The 13,458-nt window shown below is 34.5% G+C and overlaps 1 protein-coding gene across 1 annotated transcript in view; it reads right to left on the bottom strand.

Moving 5' to 3' along the window:
* Positions 1-13,458, bottom strand: part of RAB31 (RAB31, member RAS oncogene family) — a 185,692-nt gene that overhangs the window by 86,171 nt on the left and 86,063 nt on the right. Inside the window, exon 2 of the mRNA XM_051970472.1 lies at positions 10,619-10,698. Within this exon, the coding sequence (XP_051826432.1) occupies positions 10,619-10,698 (80 nt within the window). The remainder of the gene's footprint in view (positions 1-10,618; positions 10,699-13,458) is intronic.

The raw sequence follows: 13,458 nt of genomic DNA, 5'->3' as shown, positions 1-13,458 counted from the left end.
AAGCAGCTACACCCAAAGAAAGAACACTGGGAAACGAATGTGAACTATCTGCATTTTTGTTTTTCTTCCTGGGTTATTTATACCTTCTGAATCCAATTCTCCCTATGCAACAAGAGAACTGTTTGGTTCTGCAAACATATATTGTATCTAGGATATACTGCAACATATCCAACATATAAAGGACTGCTTGCCATCTAGGGGAGAGGGTGGAGGGAGGGAGGGAAAAAAAAATCGGAACAGAAACAAGTGTCAATATAAAGTAATTATTAAATAAAAATTTTAAAAAATTTTAAAAAAAAATAGAGATCTCTAGTTCTTCTTTGGTCATAAATTCCTCCCTCTTCCACTGGTCTGAGAGGTAAACTATCCTATGCTCTTCCAATTTATTTATAATCTCAATGATCAATACTTACAGAACCACACCTCAATGTCCTAGTTATCAGGAAGGCTGCTTAAAACCAGGGCAGAAATGAGAAGGCATCTCCCTACCTTTTTGAAGAGGTAAGAAAATAAATATGTAAAATACTAACTACAATGTCAGACTTTTTCAATGTGTTGGTTAGTTTTGCTGAATTTTTCCTTCTTTGTTACAAGGGAATGCTCTTAGGCAGGGAAAGGGAAAGAATACACTGAGATGTATAGGTGATTTAAAAAAAAAAGAAATTAATAAAATTTATTTCAAGAATATTTCAAACAAAAAAAATAGGTTAGAAGAATGATACTTTTAGTCCTGTGATCAATAGTAATACCTAATTAGTTCTGTTTTATGAACTTATGGCTTACTCGAGATTTTGAGATGCTGTTCCCAGGTCTCCTAATTCAGATCCTATTGTCCATGTGTTTCTTCATATATTGTTTGTTTGAATTGGAATTCTATTACTCTATGTTGTTGCTTGCTATAGGATCTCTCCCCTAAATTCCAATTCTGACCTGCTTTCTTAGACTCCAAAGCTTGCTAGCACAAGCAGTTTGGTCCCCTCGGGCATGATTTATAATTATTCTGTCCATCCAGCCTGGCGTAGCTCCTGCTCATAGCTCCAAATGGCATGCCCTGGCAATGAATTATCCTTCTTCTCCTTCTATCTCCTTGCCTCACCACCTCTTTAAGGTTTCCCTACATTAAGGGTTACTTTCTCCTCCATTCTCCCAATTAAAATTCAAAAAGAAAAACTATCTACTTGTATTCTTCAGGTCTTGCATAAACTTCATAATAGAGTAGCTAAGTGGTAAAGAAAACAGAGCTGGATCTGGAGTCAGGGAAGATTCTGAATTCTTCCTGAGTTCAAATCTGGCCTCAGGCACTTACTAGCTGTGTGAATCTGGGCAAATTACTTAATCCTATTTGCCTCAGTTTTCTCATCTGTAAAATGAACTCCGGTGTCTTTGCCAAGAAAACCCCAAATGGGATCAGAAAGAGTCAGATATGGCTGAAAATAACTGAATAACAAAGCACAGAATATCTCATAAGTAAACAGAAACATAATAATCAATGCAGAAAATTATTGTTTCATTGTAATTGACACAGAAGTGGGAGTGTACCTCCACCTTTCCAGCTTATGAATTTTTCACTGGACATGATTACATGGTACTTTATAAATGCTCAAAATATTTATCTCTTTTTAATGAGTGATTCGATATACACATAGACATACATTTAAAGGCTTTCCCCCAAAAAGAATTGTGTTTTACAAAGGTAACTCTGGACAACTAATCAGACAGGCACTCAATAGATAAGTATTTTAAAATGTTTTATAAATCTTAAAATGCTATTATTATTAACTGATAGTTTCAGATGCAATGCCCTCTGTTAAACTGTTTTAAAGATTTCCCTCTTGTTTTTTTGTGCAGGAAAACTTAAATAATGACCATCTCACTTACAATGACCAAAAACACATACACACAAATAAAAAATTGCAGCTGAGAAAGTATATCACAGGGATTCTCATCTCCCATCTATCCTCCTGCTACTGCCAAAATTGTCTTCTTAACATCACCCTGCTTAAACCACTGGTGACTCTATTGCTGCTAAGAGGGGCCTGACATTTAAGGTCCTTCAATCATCTGGTTTCCACCTAACTACCACAGTGTTATACATTACTTTACTCTGTGCACTTCACATTCTAGCCAAACGGGACTATTAGCTGTTCACCCTATCAGAAATGCTGCTTCTTAACTTTGAACTTTCAGGCAGGCTACCCCACTGTGGGCAATGTCATCTGCTTCCTTGAAGGCTCATTATCTCAACTGATCTTTCCAATTGAACATCTTCTTTCCCTTCCTAAATTTTCGTAGAGCATTTTGTCTGGAACACTCCTTTGCCCCCATCTCACCTTACTGGTATATCATCTTACCTGGGTTCATGTTACATTCTCCCCCCACCCAAGAATGTAAATTCTATGAAAGCAGGAAGTATGCCATTGTTACTCTTTGTATACTGAGGGCCTTGTGTAGAATAGGCCCTTAGTAAATTTTTATTGAATTTGAATGAATTTTACAAATAATGGTCAAAAGACACCCCACCAGTAGCCTATTCAAGGGTTTCTTTAACTTTTTCCATTCAGTCAAGAAATTTTTATGTGACTCCAGGCAGGCATAAGGCATGTAGATACATAAAATAGATGAAAAGATCAATAACTATATCAATATCTATCAAATCATCATATATCAACATCAATATCAATATCAAATAACAATATATCAATAACTCTAATCTTTGAACTAAACTTAGATTATCTGGGGAATTTCACATTAGCACTTAGCATAATGCCTAGCACCTAGCAGATATTTATTCATGAATTATTATCAATTATTTATTAGTGTTTGTTGAATTGAATTGAATCAGGTGTTGTCACCACTTTTCTGTATGTGGCTCACAATACCGAAAGAACAAACAAGTTTATTTACAGGTCAATGAAAACAAACCTGGCTCCCATAAGATTAGTGCCTTCCCTCTGAGAATAACTTCAATTTATCCTGATTATATCTTGTTTGTACATAGATGCATGTTTTCTCCACCATTGGAGTGTGAGGACAGACTTTTGTTGCTTGACCTTTAGTCAAAAATGTATTGGTAAATTTTTAGCAACCAAATGTACAAACAACATACTTTGAGATTTAATTTGCATTATTAACATTTTCTCCATTATTTCTGAAGTCTAGACATCAACAAAACAATAAATGAATTCCTAACCTGTAGTGTTTGCTCACTTCCAAAGTATAAATTCTCACATTGAAATTTTAACAAGCTGCTTAGAGCTGACTCCAGCACACCTCCATATTTTGTCCTCAGCCCCATGCAGGTAATCCTGTTTATTAAATGCCATGTTTGTTTCCCTCCGTCTTTCTGCATTGTTCTTCCTATGGATACCAGTGGATGGATTATAATGTCTTTTCCAAAAGGTTTATGATGGCAGAATTCCAGCCAGAGACCAATGCTACAGTTATTCAGAGGTCTTTTGCAGTCACCCCTTTTCTTGGTCTCTCAGCGTCCCAGTTTTGGATGCCAAATGATGTACCTCACAGATCTATAGCTTTACGTAGGAACAAGCCCTGTATCATAAAACAGTTTGTCATTGATACCTCTGACTGCATCTATGGTCAACAACATTACGTTTTGTCAGTTATATTCCTTTATCAGATTATGCCTTCCATTCTGATCTGCCCCACATTTCTCTGGAGTCAAAAATATAGGATCATTCAAATCCCAAGAGGCTGTTTCTTCCCTCAACTCTAGTTTAGGGGACAAGACTATATCCAATCATTCATGGAGCCAAGTAATCCCCCCCAATGGCATTCAGAGAATAGAGAAAAACATTAAAGTCTTATCTACACACTGGAAATGCTCTACTAATAGGAGGAAGGTAAAAACAGAGAGGGCATCTACTTAGTAGAAAGAGCATTATGTTGAGAGTTAGAAGGCCTGTGTTCCAGACATATAATTAATTTATTGTGTGACTTTTACCACAACTTTCTGGACTTCAGTTTATTCAGCTATAAAATTTTATGATGTTAAATGCATCATCTTGTTACAGATCAAATAGCACTGAATTCTATACCATGACTTAATGCCGTGATAAAATTATACTATCTTATGGGGTGCAAAAAATTATCATTTGTGAAATTCAAACAATTCTCTAAACATCTGTGACATGCCTACAATATGCAAAGCCCTGAGGATATAAATATAAATATAAATATAAAAAATGACATTTGTCCTGCCTTCAGAAAACTTACATGGAGTGAGGAAGAGGGTAGAAAAAGTCAAGACATAAATTCAAATGAATAAAATATAGCTAAATTGTTACACATCAAAGAGATCCAGACCAAGTGCTCTAGAAAAATTTGAGTAAGAAGGAAAGACCTTAAGCTGGAGGGATAAAGGAAGATCTTGGGAATGAAGTAGCACTTTGATTGAGTGTTCAGGGAAAACGTTCCCCAGTGAGAAACAGCCAGCACAACTCTTTAGAGACAGGAAAAATTCACATATGATTTAGGAATTACTAGCAGTCTTAATTTCAGTACTTTCCTTCTTTTAATATTCCATCTATAGCTTTCTTTGTATATATTTGTTGCATATCATCACCCCTTTCAATTGTAAGCTCTTTGAAGGCAGAAAATATCTTTTCTTTTTTTATCTCCAATTCTAAGTAGCCTAACACACAGAAGGTACTTAATATATGTTTATTTAATTGAATCAAATAATTCCAGTGAATGTAAAGTGCACAAGACAGGAGAATGAACCAGAGAAATAAGAAATTTCTCAAAGTATACATGGATCCTTCATATCAAATGAGTACCTCTGACACAGAAAGATTATAACAACATTTGTAATAAGTACTATGAACTTAGGTCATTTGGAGCAAAGCCTGAGTTTTATCTTAATGCTCTTAGACATCTTTTTCCTGGTTGAAGTACACTCCAAAATGGTGAAAGGAGTAGGTAGGTGAGTGGGAGGACTAGGGATTTAGATTTTGCATTATAGCTCATAATAATTCCATTTTCTTGCAGAAGCCAAAATCTGGCAGGCAAGTGACAGGACCTCCTTGCTACAGTTGAGAGAGATATGTGCACACATATATGCAAAAATGTCAAAGCAATCTGCTTCATTAGCACAACTAAGATTTTTTTACTTTAATTATAGTTGAAGAGGTGGCATTAACCCTGTTAAGACTAGCTAGTCCATAGGATGGTCTATTTCCTATGATAGTTGATGACAAATTGCAGAAATTCCCAGCTTTACACTTTGAGTTTATTTCTTATAGCTTTCTTTTATGCTACTGACATTGGAAAACAACAAAAATACCGGCCAGAAGCAATAGGGAAGAGAATCTTTTCTTTAGAAGATTTAAAAATTTCACAGTTAGGCTATATTAAGAAATGAAACATTCAGATTGTATTCATTTGTTTCAGTCATGATCCTATTTGGGGTTTTCTTGAAAAAGATACTAGAGTGCTTTGCCATTTGTTTCTCCAGCTCATTTTACAGATGAGGAAACTGAGGCAAACAGGGTTATGTGACTTGTCCAGAATCATACAGCTATTAAGTGTCTAAACCAGATTAGAACTCAGGAAGATAATTCTTCCTGATCCAGTCACTCATTCCATTCACTGCACCACTTAGTTGCCCACAGTTGTAAGACTTCAATTCAAATTCTGTCTCAAACACTTTCTTATTGTGTGACTTGCAGCAAATCACTCTTCTGAGAGTCACACAGTAAAATATGATGTATTTGTAAAAAGGGGATAATAGTAATACCTGCCTCACAAGGTTGTTGTACAGATCACATATTTAAAGTATTTTGAATATAAAAAGCCTTAAAGATATTTAAACATTGGCTATTTTTATAAAAATAAATAAAAGCATTTTGTGAACCATAACAATAATAGCTAATGTTTATGTAGAGTAGTTTGTACAAAAAAAAAAAAAAAAAAAAAAAAAAAGGCTGGACTAAGGTATGTAGACATAGAACAGTAACAATTTAACAGCAAAAGTAAAGGTGACAAAAAAGTGTCTACCCCAAAAATACTTGTGATTTTGTTTTGTTTAGTCATTTTCAGTCATGTCTAAGTCTTTGTGACTCCACTGAATAATTTTCTTGCCAAGGATACTGGAGTGATTTTCCATTTTCTTCTCCAGCTCATTTTATAGATGAAGAGCAAATTGGGTTAAGTGACTTGCCCAGTATCACACAGCTAATAAATGTCTGTGGCCCTATAATTGAACTTAGGTCTTCTAGACTCTAGACCTAGTGCTCAATCCATTCTAGCTGCCTATCTAGCTGCCCTCATAATTAATCAATAAATAACAGTTAAGTGAAAGTAGAAGGCAATCTAAATGTGGGAGGAGCCTAAGAGTACAAATATCAAAAAGGTTTTATTTGGGTATGTGGGTGTATGTTTGTGTGTATGATGGGGAAACAGCAGAGGGTAATAATCTATTTTTTTAAGGTTAAGGAAAATAGTAATTTTAAAATATACCAAATGAACATAAATGACAAATTAATATACATCAATTTCTTTAAGGTTAAGGAAAAGAGGAATTTTAACATAACCCAAATGAATATAAATGACTAATTAATATACATCAATATACATGATTAACCAAAAGCATTCATTTGGTTCAAATTTTTAGATTGAATATCTCTCCACTATTAATTTTGAGAACTGATAGAAAAAAAAATTTTCATTTATAAAAATTCCTGGTATCCTTCCAGTCTTGCCTCTTAAAGGCTCTTCTCTCCATGTTCCAATCTCCCTCATCTAGTGGGTGACTCTTGAAAGATTTTATGTTTTAGTATTATGTTTATTTTGTATTTCCTTCAGTACCCAAAGGGACTTTTATACTGACGTACTCAATAAATATTTCCTGAATTGAATTTATTGAAAACTTCAGTGAAGACAAAAAGTACCCTCTGGAAGGAAAAGTGAAGAGATGGATAGAGAGATCATAAATAGCTGCAAAGTAAAAGGCTTCAAGGTTTAGAAAGCATTTTATATATGTATGTATGTATGTGTGTGTTGTGTGTGTATATGTGTGTGTATTATATATACATATATGTATGTATGCACACATATATACATCATACAAATATATACCTATATGTATATACACATATACCTATATATTTGTGTGTGTGTGTGTGTGTGTGTGTGTGTGTGTATCTCATCATACTTGAGCCTTACAGGCCTGTTTTGCAGCCATTATGCGTATATCATCCACATTTTGTAAAAAAAAAAAGAAAAGTTCAGAAATGTTACGCTACTTGCCCACTGTCACTCTGCTAATAAATGTCAGAAGCAAGAATCAATCTAAATCTCTACTGACTACCAGAATGTAAGCTTCTTGAGAGCTAGGAACTATTCCAATTTATCCTTGGATCCCCATAATACTTCTATTAGCATAGTGCCTGGGACATAGTAATCAAAAAATGCTTAATTTGGATTGATTCCAAGTCTAGGACCTTTTCTGCTCCACTACAATTAAAAGCCTCCTTCAGTCCTTTAAACAGGACCTATCTAAGGCCTTTAGATCAGAGAAAGCAGAGCAATCCAGGAAGTAGATCCGTAGAAGAGTTTATCATAATACTGACTTCAAAGTACAAATGATAAAAGAACCATAGCACCATACTAATTACCATATAATTTAGTTTCTATTACTAAGGCTTCTATTATTCTCCCTGACTTTCTACCATTTCCAGAATCATTTGTGCCCAGGAGAGATGAGTTTGTCTTGATGAATTGTTTGAAGTGCTTCAATAATATGATTTTTGAGGTAATGGCAGAACTTCTTTATTAGTATTTCCTTATTGGGGGCCTGTCTGTATAATCTGTCTTTGTGAGATAGCCAGTAATTAGTTAAGAATGTAAATGAAACAACCAGAAATTTGCCAGGAAAATGAAGTTTTCCTGATTGATTCAGATTTAGCTTAGGATTATAGAACTGGCAAAGAATTCAGTCCAGAGCAATTACATGAACAAATTGGGCATCAGATATTTTGAGAGTGGAGAAAGCAACTATGTTGTTCTGGGCTTGGAGTCATGAAGACTTGAATTCAAATTCAGCCTCATAACTATATGATCCTAGGCAAGTTATTTAATTTTTCTTTACCTGAGTTTCCTCAAATATAAAATTGGGATAAAACAACCAATTTCCTAGAATCGTTTTGAAGACTAAATCAGATAATATTGGTAAAGTGCTTAGCATAATGCCTGGAACATAATAACTGTTGTATAAAAGCTTATTCCCTTTCCTCTGAAGGAAATTTGATTTCCAATTTACTAATAAAAAAGAAAGAGAATGTCGACTAAGTGGGAAAAATTTTATTTAAATTAGTTTAGAAAGTCTGATTGGTCAGCAACCTAATTTTAACTAAGCTTTAATTTCAACCTCTTTCTGTCAGAGGAGGTAGAAATAGCAAAGCTGAGTTTTATCTTTTTGCCTTCTTATGTTAAAATAACAGAGACAGTGAAAGAGATTAGTGGAAAAAATAATTACACCTTAAGAGTTTTGAAAGACTTGATTCCTAGTGACACCTGACACTAAAATGTTTTTTGTGTCCATTTAAAAATAATAATCTAAGACAAAGGAGGGAGGAGGAGAGAGAAGGAATGGATGAAGGAAGAATAAAATAAAAAACAAAGCAATTTATTATCATGATAATAAAGTTTTTGTGGTCTCTTTCCAAAGCAAAACTATTATCAAAGCATCACAATGGAACTCAAAACAGAAAAATACTTAATTATAAAAGAAACTATCAATTAGATAGCAATGTGGGTGAAAAGTTTCCATTATACATATGAGGGAGAAAATTTAAGTCACCTGAATTCAACAAAAACAAGCTAGGTAGCACAATAAGTAGAGTGCTGGACTTCAAGTTAGGAATATTTATCTTCCTGAATTCAAATTTTGTTTCAGATACTTACAGGCTATGTAAAGCTGAATAAGTCATTTAACTATATTTCTCTCAATTTCCTCATCTATAACTTAAGTTGGAGAAGGAAATGGCAAACTACTCCAATACCTTTGCCAAAAAAACCCAAAAGGGATCACTAAGAATCAGAAATGACTGAATAACAATAAATTCCACATATATTTATTAAGCATTTACTATGTACAACCATTGTTGTAGGCATTTTTCCTTTATCTTGTGTATTTGTATATGTACATATATATGTATATAAATATGCTCTGTGTATATGAAATATGTATGTGTGTTATATTTGTATTATGTATATTATATGTACATATTACATATGTGTATGTATAAAATTATCTGTTTTACTTGCCTAAGAACATGCTGAAAAGAAAGTCAGCATAGTGGAGACAAATCTCTGCATGATCATATAGAAAAGAAAATAAGATCACCTTGAATTCAAAAAACTGTATCTTGGAGGTTAAAATAAACCTATCACCACCCTTCCGTACATGAGCACACCCAAATATTAGGAGAGAAGAATTGCTGGCATAGGATTAATCCAGAAGGGAGAGGAAATGGTTGAGTCAGTCTGCTCTACAGGATATCCAAAGAAATCTGAAGCATGCATGAATAAGTTTACCTACATTTGCTTGTAATACAAAACTTGTTAAGGATTAGTTTGTTGTTGTTTTTTTCTGGGTACAAAGTTCCACTTGGAAAAAACAAGGGTATGCTATATGGAGCTATCCATCTGTATATAAGGAAATGTCCCTAAACTAGCACATGAGGGATGTAGACTAGACAGAAGGATATTTGGGACAGGGAAAATATTTAGGCCTGAAAATATTTCTAGGAAATTTTTCTCAGCCATCCTACACATAGAATTGATTCTCATCTAGTTCATTCTCTATTTGAAGCTTTCATTTTCTTGCACTCTAACCTCCAATCTAAAGTTCAAACAACACTCCAGGACCTGAAGCTTCTGGTTGGTTAGCATTCATTCTATGTAGTCCAGACACAGTCCCATCACACTATTTCCTATCCATCTTTGTCCCAAATGTGTGCATTTTGCTCTCCTTCACATTTCTTCTAACTCTGAAAATATAATCAAACTAATACTAATATTCCTGAATAGGACATGTCAATCAGTTGTTTAATGACTCCAATGACTATTCCTGGGACTTCCCTGGACAATACAACCCTGTATGTATAATTTTTCCTTATCAGCTGTAAGTTCCTTAAGGAAAGGAACTGCTTCCCTTATCATCTTTATCATCCCAGAATTCAGCACAATACTTGGCACAGTAAGAAATGCATTTAATAAAAAGCACTTAATTAGTATATTTTCATTTATTGACTCATTTTACAACTCATGGTCAACTGAAAACAAATGAGCAAGGACTTATTTTTTAAGGACCTATAGGCTAGGCTTGTGTCTTAGAAATGACTACAAAATGAGAAAATCCCAGTCCTCAAAAAAAAAAACTAGGAGGATACAAAATGTTCACAAATAAGTATATACAGGATATTTATAAAATAAATGCACAATGATTTAAAGGGAAATTATAGTGTAGTGTGGGAGCACTAAGAACTGGGAGAATTTTAAATCAAGGAATTGAATAAGATGAGTCATCAAGGTCCTTCTACTCCTTATTCTAGGAAAAGAAAAAATGGAAAGGAGGCTAATAACCTAGAATACTTACCCAATTGTAGGACTGATGTTATGGTCAAAGTGATCCTGCACAAATCGGCAAACGATGCTTGACTTTCCAACCCCAGTATCCTAGAAATTAAAAAGAGCACAAGTTCAAAGACTGCTGAACTTCAGCAAGGGCTTAAAAATGTTCATTTCAGATGATCATAGTAAATATGCTTTTAGAAAGGATTAAAAAGGAAAGAAGCATTTATTAAGTGCTTGTTAGCACAGAAATTATACTAAAGGCTTTACAAATATTATCTTATTTGACCCTCACAACAACCCAAGAAGCACCTATGATAAGGTACATTTTATTATCAAAGAAAGGGAGGCAAAGAGAAATTAAGTAACTTAGCCCCACAAAGCTAGTTATCCTCTGAGGTAAGATTTGAATTTAGATCTTCACAAAAAGAAAGTAATCTCAAACTAGCAATTATTCCAAAAATCACTTTCAGATTTGGAGCACATCACTTCAAACTTCTGCATTTCTAATATATTTTTTTCTCTAGCATCTAATGACTGCCCAATTACAGCTCAGTTCTGTTTAATTACAAAGTTTTGTATCAAATAAATTTCTCTATTTTTTAAACTCTACTGGGCAATCACTTCAAAACTAAAGATTATAAGAAATTCAGGGGCAGTTAGGCGGACTGGCTATGGACTCAATAGGACCTGAATTTCAAAGCCTTAGACATTTAACTAGCTATGTGACTTTAAGCAAGTCACTTTACTCAGGAAAAAAAAATATAAAATTATAAGAAGTTTCTTCTTTAGGGTGACTGTATCTTTCTTTAGGGTGACTGTTGGTAGCCAGTATCCACACACAGTTGGAAAAGACTTCAAGTGATACCTAGCCTGCCTCATACCTAAAACTATCTCTTGTTTTTTTCTTTCTTTGTATCTCTAATGCTTAATCCAGTGCTTAATAAATGTTTACTGACTGACTGATTAATGGAAAAAATAGTGAGAAAAAAAAAAGCAGACCTGGATTTTATCTAAGTTTTGACATTATCTGTGTAACTCTGAGAAAGTCAGTTAATGTGGTACTGATAATATCCAAGAAATCAAGAATGCACAGTCATCTGTAATAAATTCACAGATTCAAACCCCTCTTCCAGTCAAAGGGAATAGCTTTATTATAACACCAAAAGACAGGTATGAACTTGCAAAATACAAGAGGAAAGGGGAGACCTTTTATAGGAAAGAACTCAAAATAAGGTAAGCTAACTATGCTAGGTGCTTGCCTCAGAAAGTTATACAAAATAACCCCAGTAGTTGACATCTCTATATAGTTTGGTTCCTTAATTGTATACAGTAATTGTGGGGTGAAAATAATCTTATCAATGCCCTTCCCTATCACCCTCATAGACACTGGGTTGCTAGCAGGGATGTGGCCTTTTGCTGCGGTCTTATTCACCCTATAAGTACAATGGAAAGTATAATAACATGGGAACTTTAGTTAGAAGACCTATTTTCAAATCTCTACTCTTGTAATTACTGCTCTATGGTTATTGACAAATTATTTACCTTCCCTAATCCTCAGTTTTTTTTAACTGTAAATGAGGGATTTGGATTAAATGGTGTCTGGGGCTCATTCCCACTGTAGACCTATGATAACCTTATGATCATTCCACCCTCAGTTTCCTCTTTTGCAAAACAGGGATAATAAAATTTTTTCACATCAGTTATTAGCTCTTCTCAGGGAGAAAGATAGATGGAGACCCTGGAGGGAGGAAAGGGAGACATCAAAAGGAACATGATGGTGGCTGAACATTGAATGTGATTGTGTTGATCCATGGAAAACATCAATTAATTATCAGGAAAAATAAGGAAAGCAAAAGATAGAACAGGCTTATTCCAGGCAACTCTCTTTTGTGGGCCCAGAAGAGTCACAACCAAAATTTTTCAATTTGATATATAATGGAAGTACTGTAGGATTTTCATCTAAAATAAATATAAAGGAAGGGTCTTTATAGTATGCAAAGGAAAAGAACTCACTTCCTTTAGGAATGGAAAGTCTAGATGTATTAGCTTTATACGGAAATCTGGGAATGCCTATTTTTAAAAATTATACTTGTAATTATATTTGTAGAAGAATTACAGAGAGATTTCCTAGGTATTCTCCTTATCTGCTTTTATCTAATTCAAATCTTCCAATTCAAATCAGAATTTCTGTCCCTCTAGCTCAGGAATCCAAATAAAAGCACATATCAAAAAAGAAAAAAAGAAAAAGCCATTTATCTGCAGTGTACAAAATCAATGCAGAGCTCAGAGGGGTGACAACAGTTTTTACAAACAGCTTGGAAGGTCCCAGATCAATGCTGCAGCTATTTCTGAACTCAGGCCATATTCCAGCTAATATCACTGTACAATATCCTATACATGGCTCAGTTTTTTTTTTTTTCCCTCTCCTTGGTGACTGTTTTTAAAGTCATTTGTGGGCACATATATCCTTACTATAGTTTCTTCTAAACCAGTCCAAAGAAACTGGAAACTGACTTTGTTCAGGTCAGAAGAATCAGGTTACCTCCCTTCTGTGAAACCGGCCCTTGCCTCCCATGGCTGGTTCCAAATGAGTCGTGACACCAGTGATATAATGTCACCCTGAACACCATACACATTAGTTTCCATCAGCCTTTGCCCATCCATCCCTAGCTACCAGCAAGGGCAAAAAGGTGCCAGCTGGGAACAGGACCAATTCGAGGGATCACAGGATTTAAAGCTACAAGTCAGCTTCAAGATTATTATGTCCACCTACAGTAAGGAAACGAAGACTTAGAAAATATAAATGACTATACTAGGACCACATTGTAAGATAAGAAAACTAGATTTCAAACCCAGATCCTT

Source organism: Antechinus flavipes, chromosome 1, assembly GCF_016432865.1.
Source record: "Antechinus flavipes isolate AdamAnt ecotype Samford, QLD, Australia chromosome 1, AdamAnt_v2, whole genome shotgun sequence".
In the NCBI taxonomy this organism is placed as follows: Eukaryota; Metazoa; Chordata; class Mammalia; order Dasyuromorphia; family Dasyuridae; genus Antechinus; species Antechinus flavipes.
Note: the sequence above shows the minus strand (reverse complement) of the source record. Positions and strands in the feature narration are given on the sequence as shown.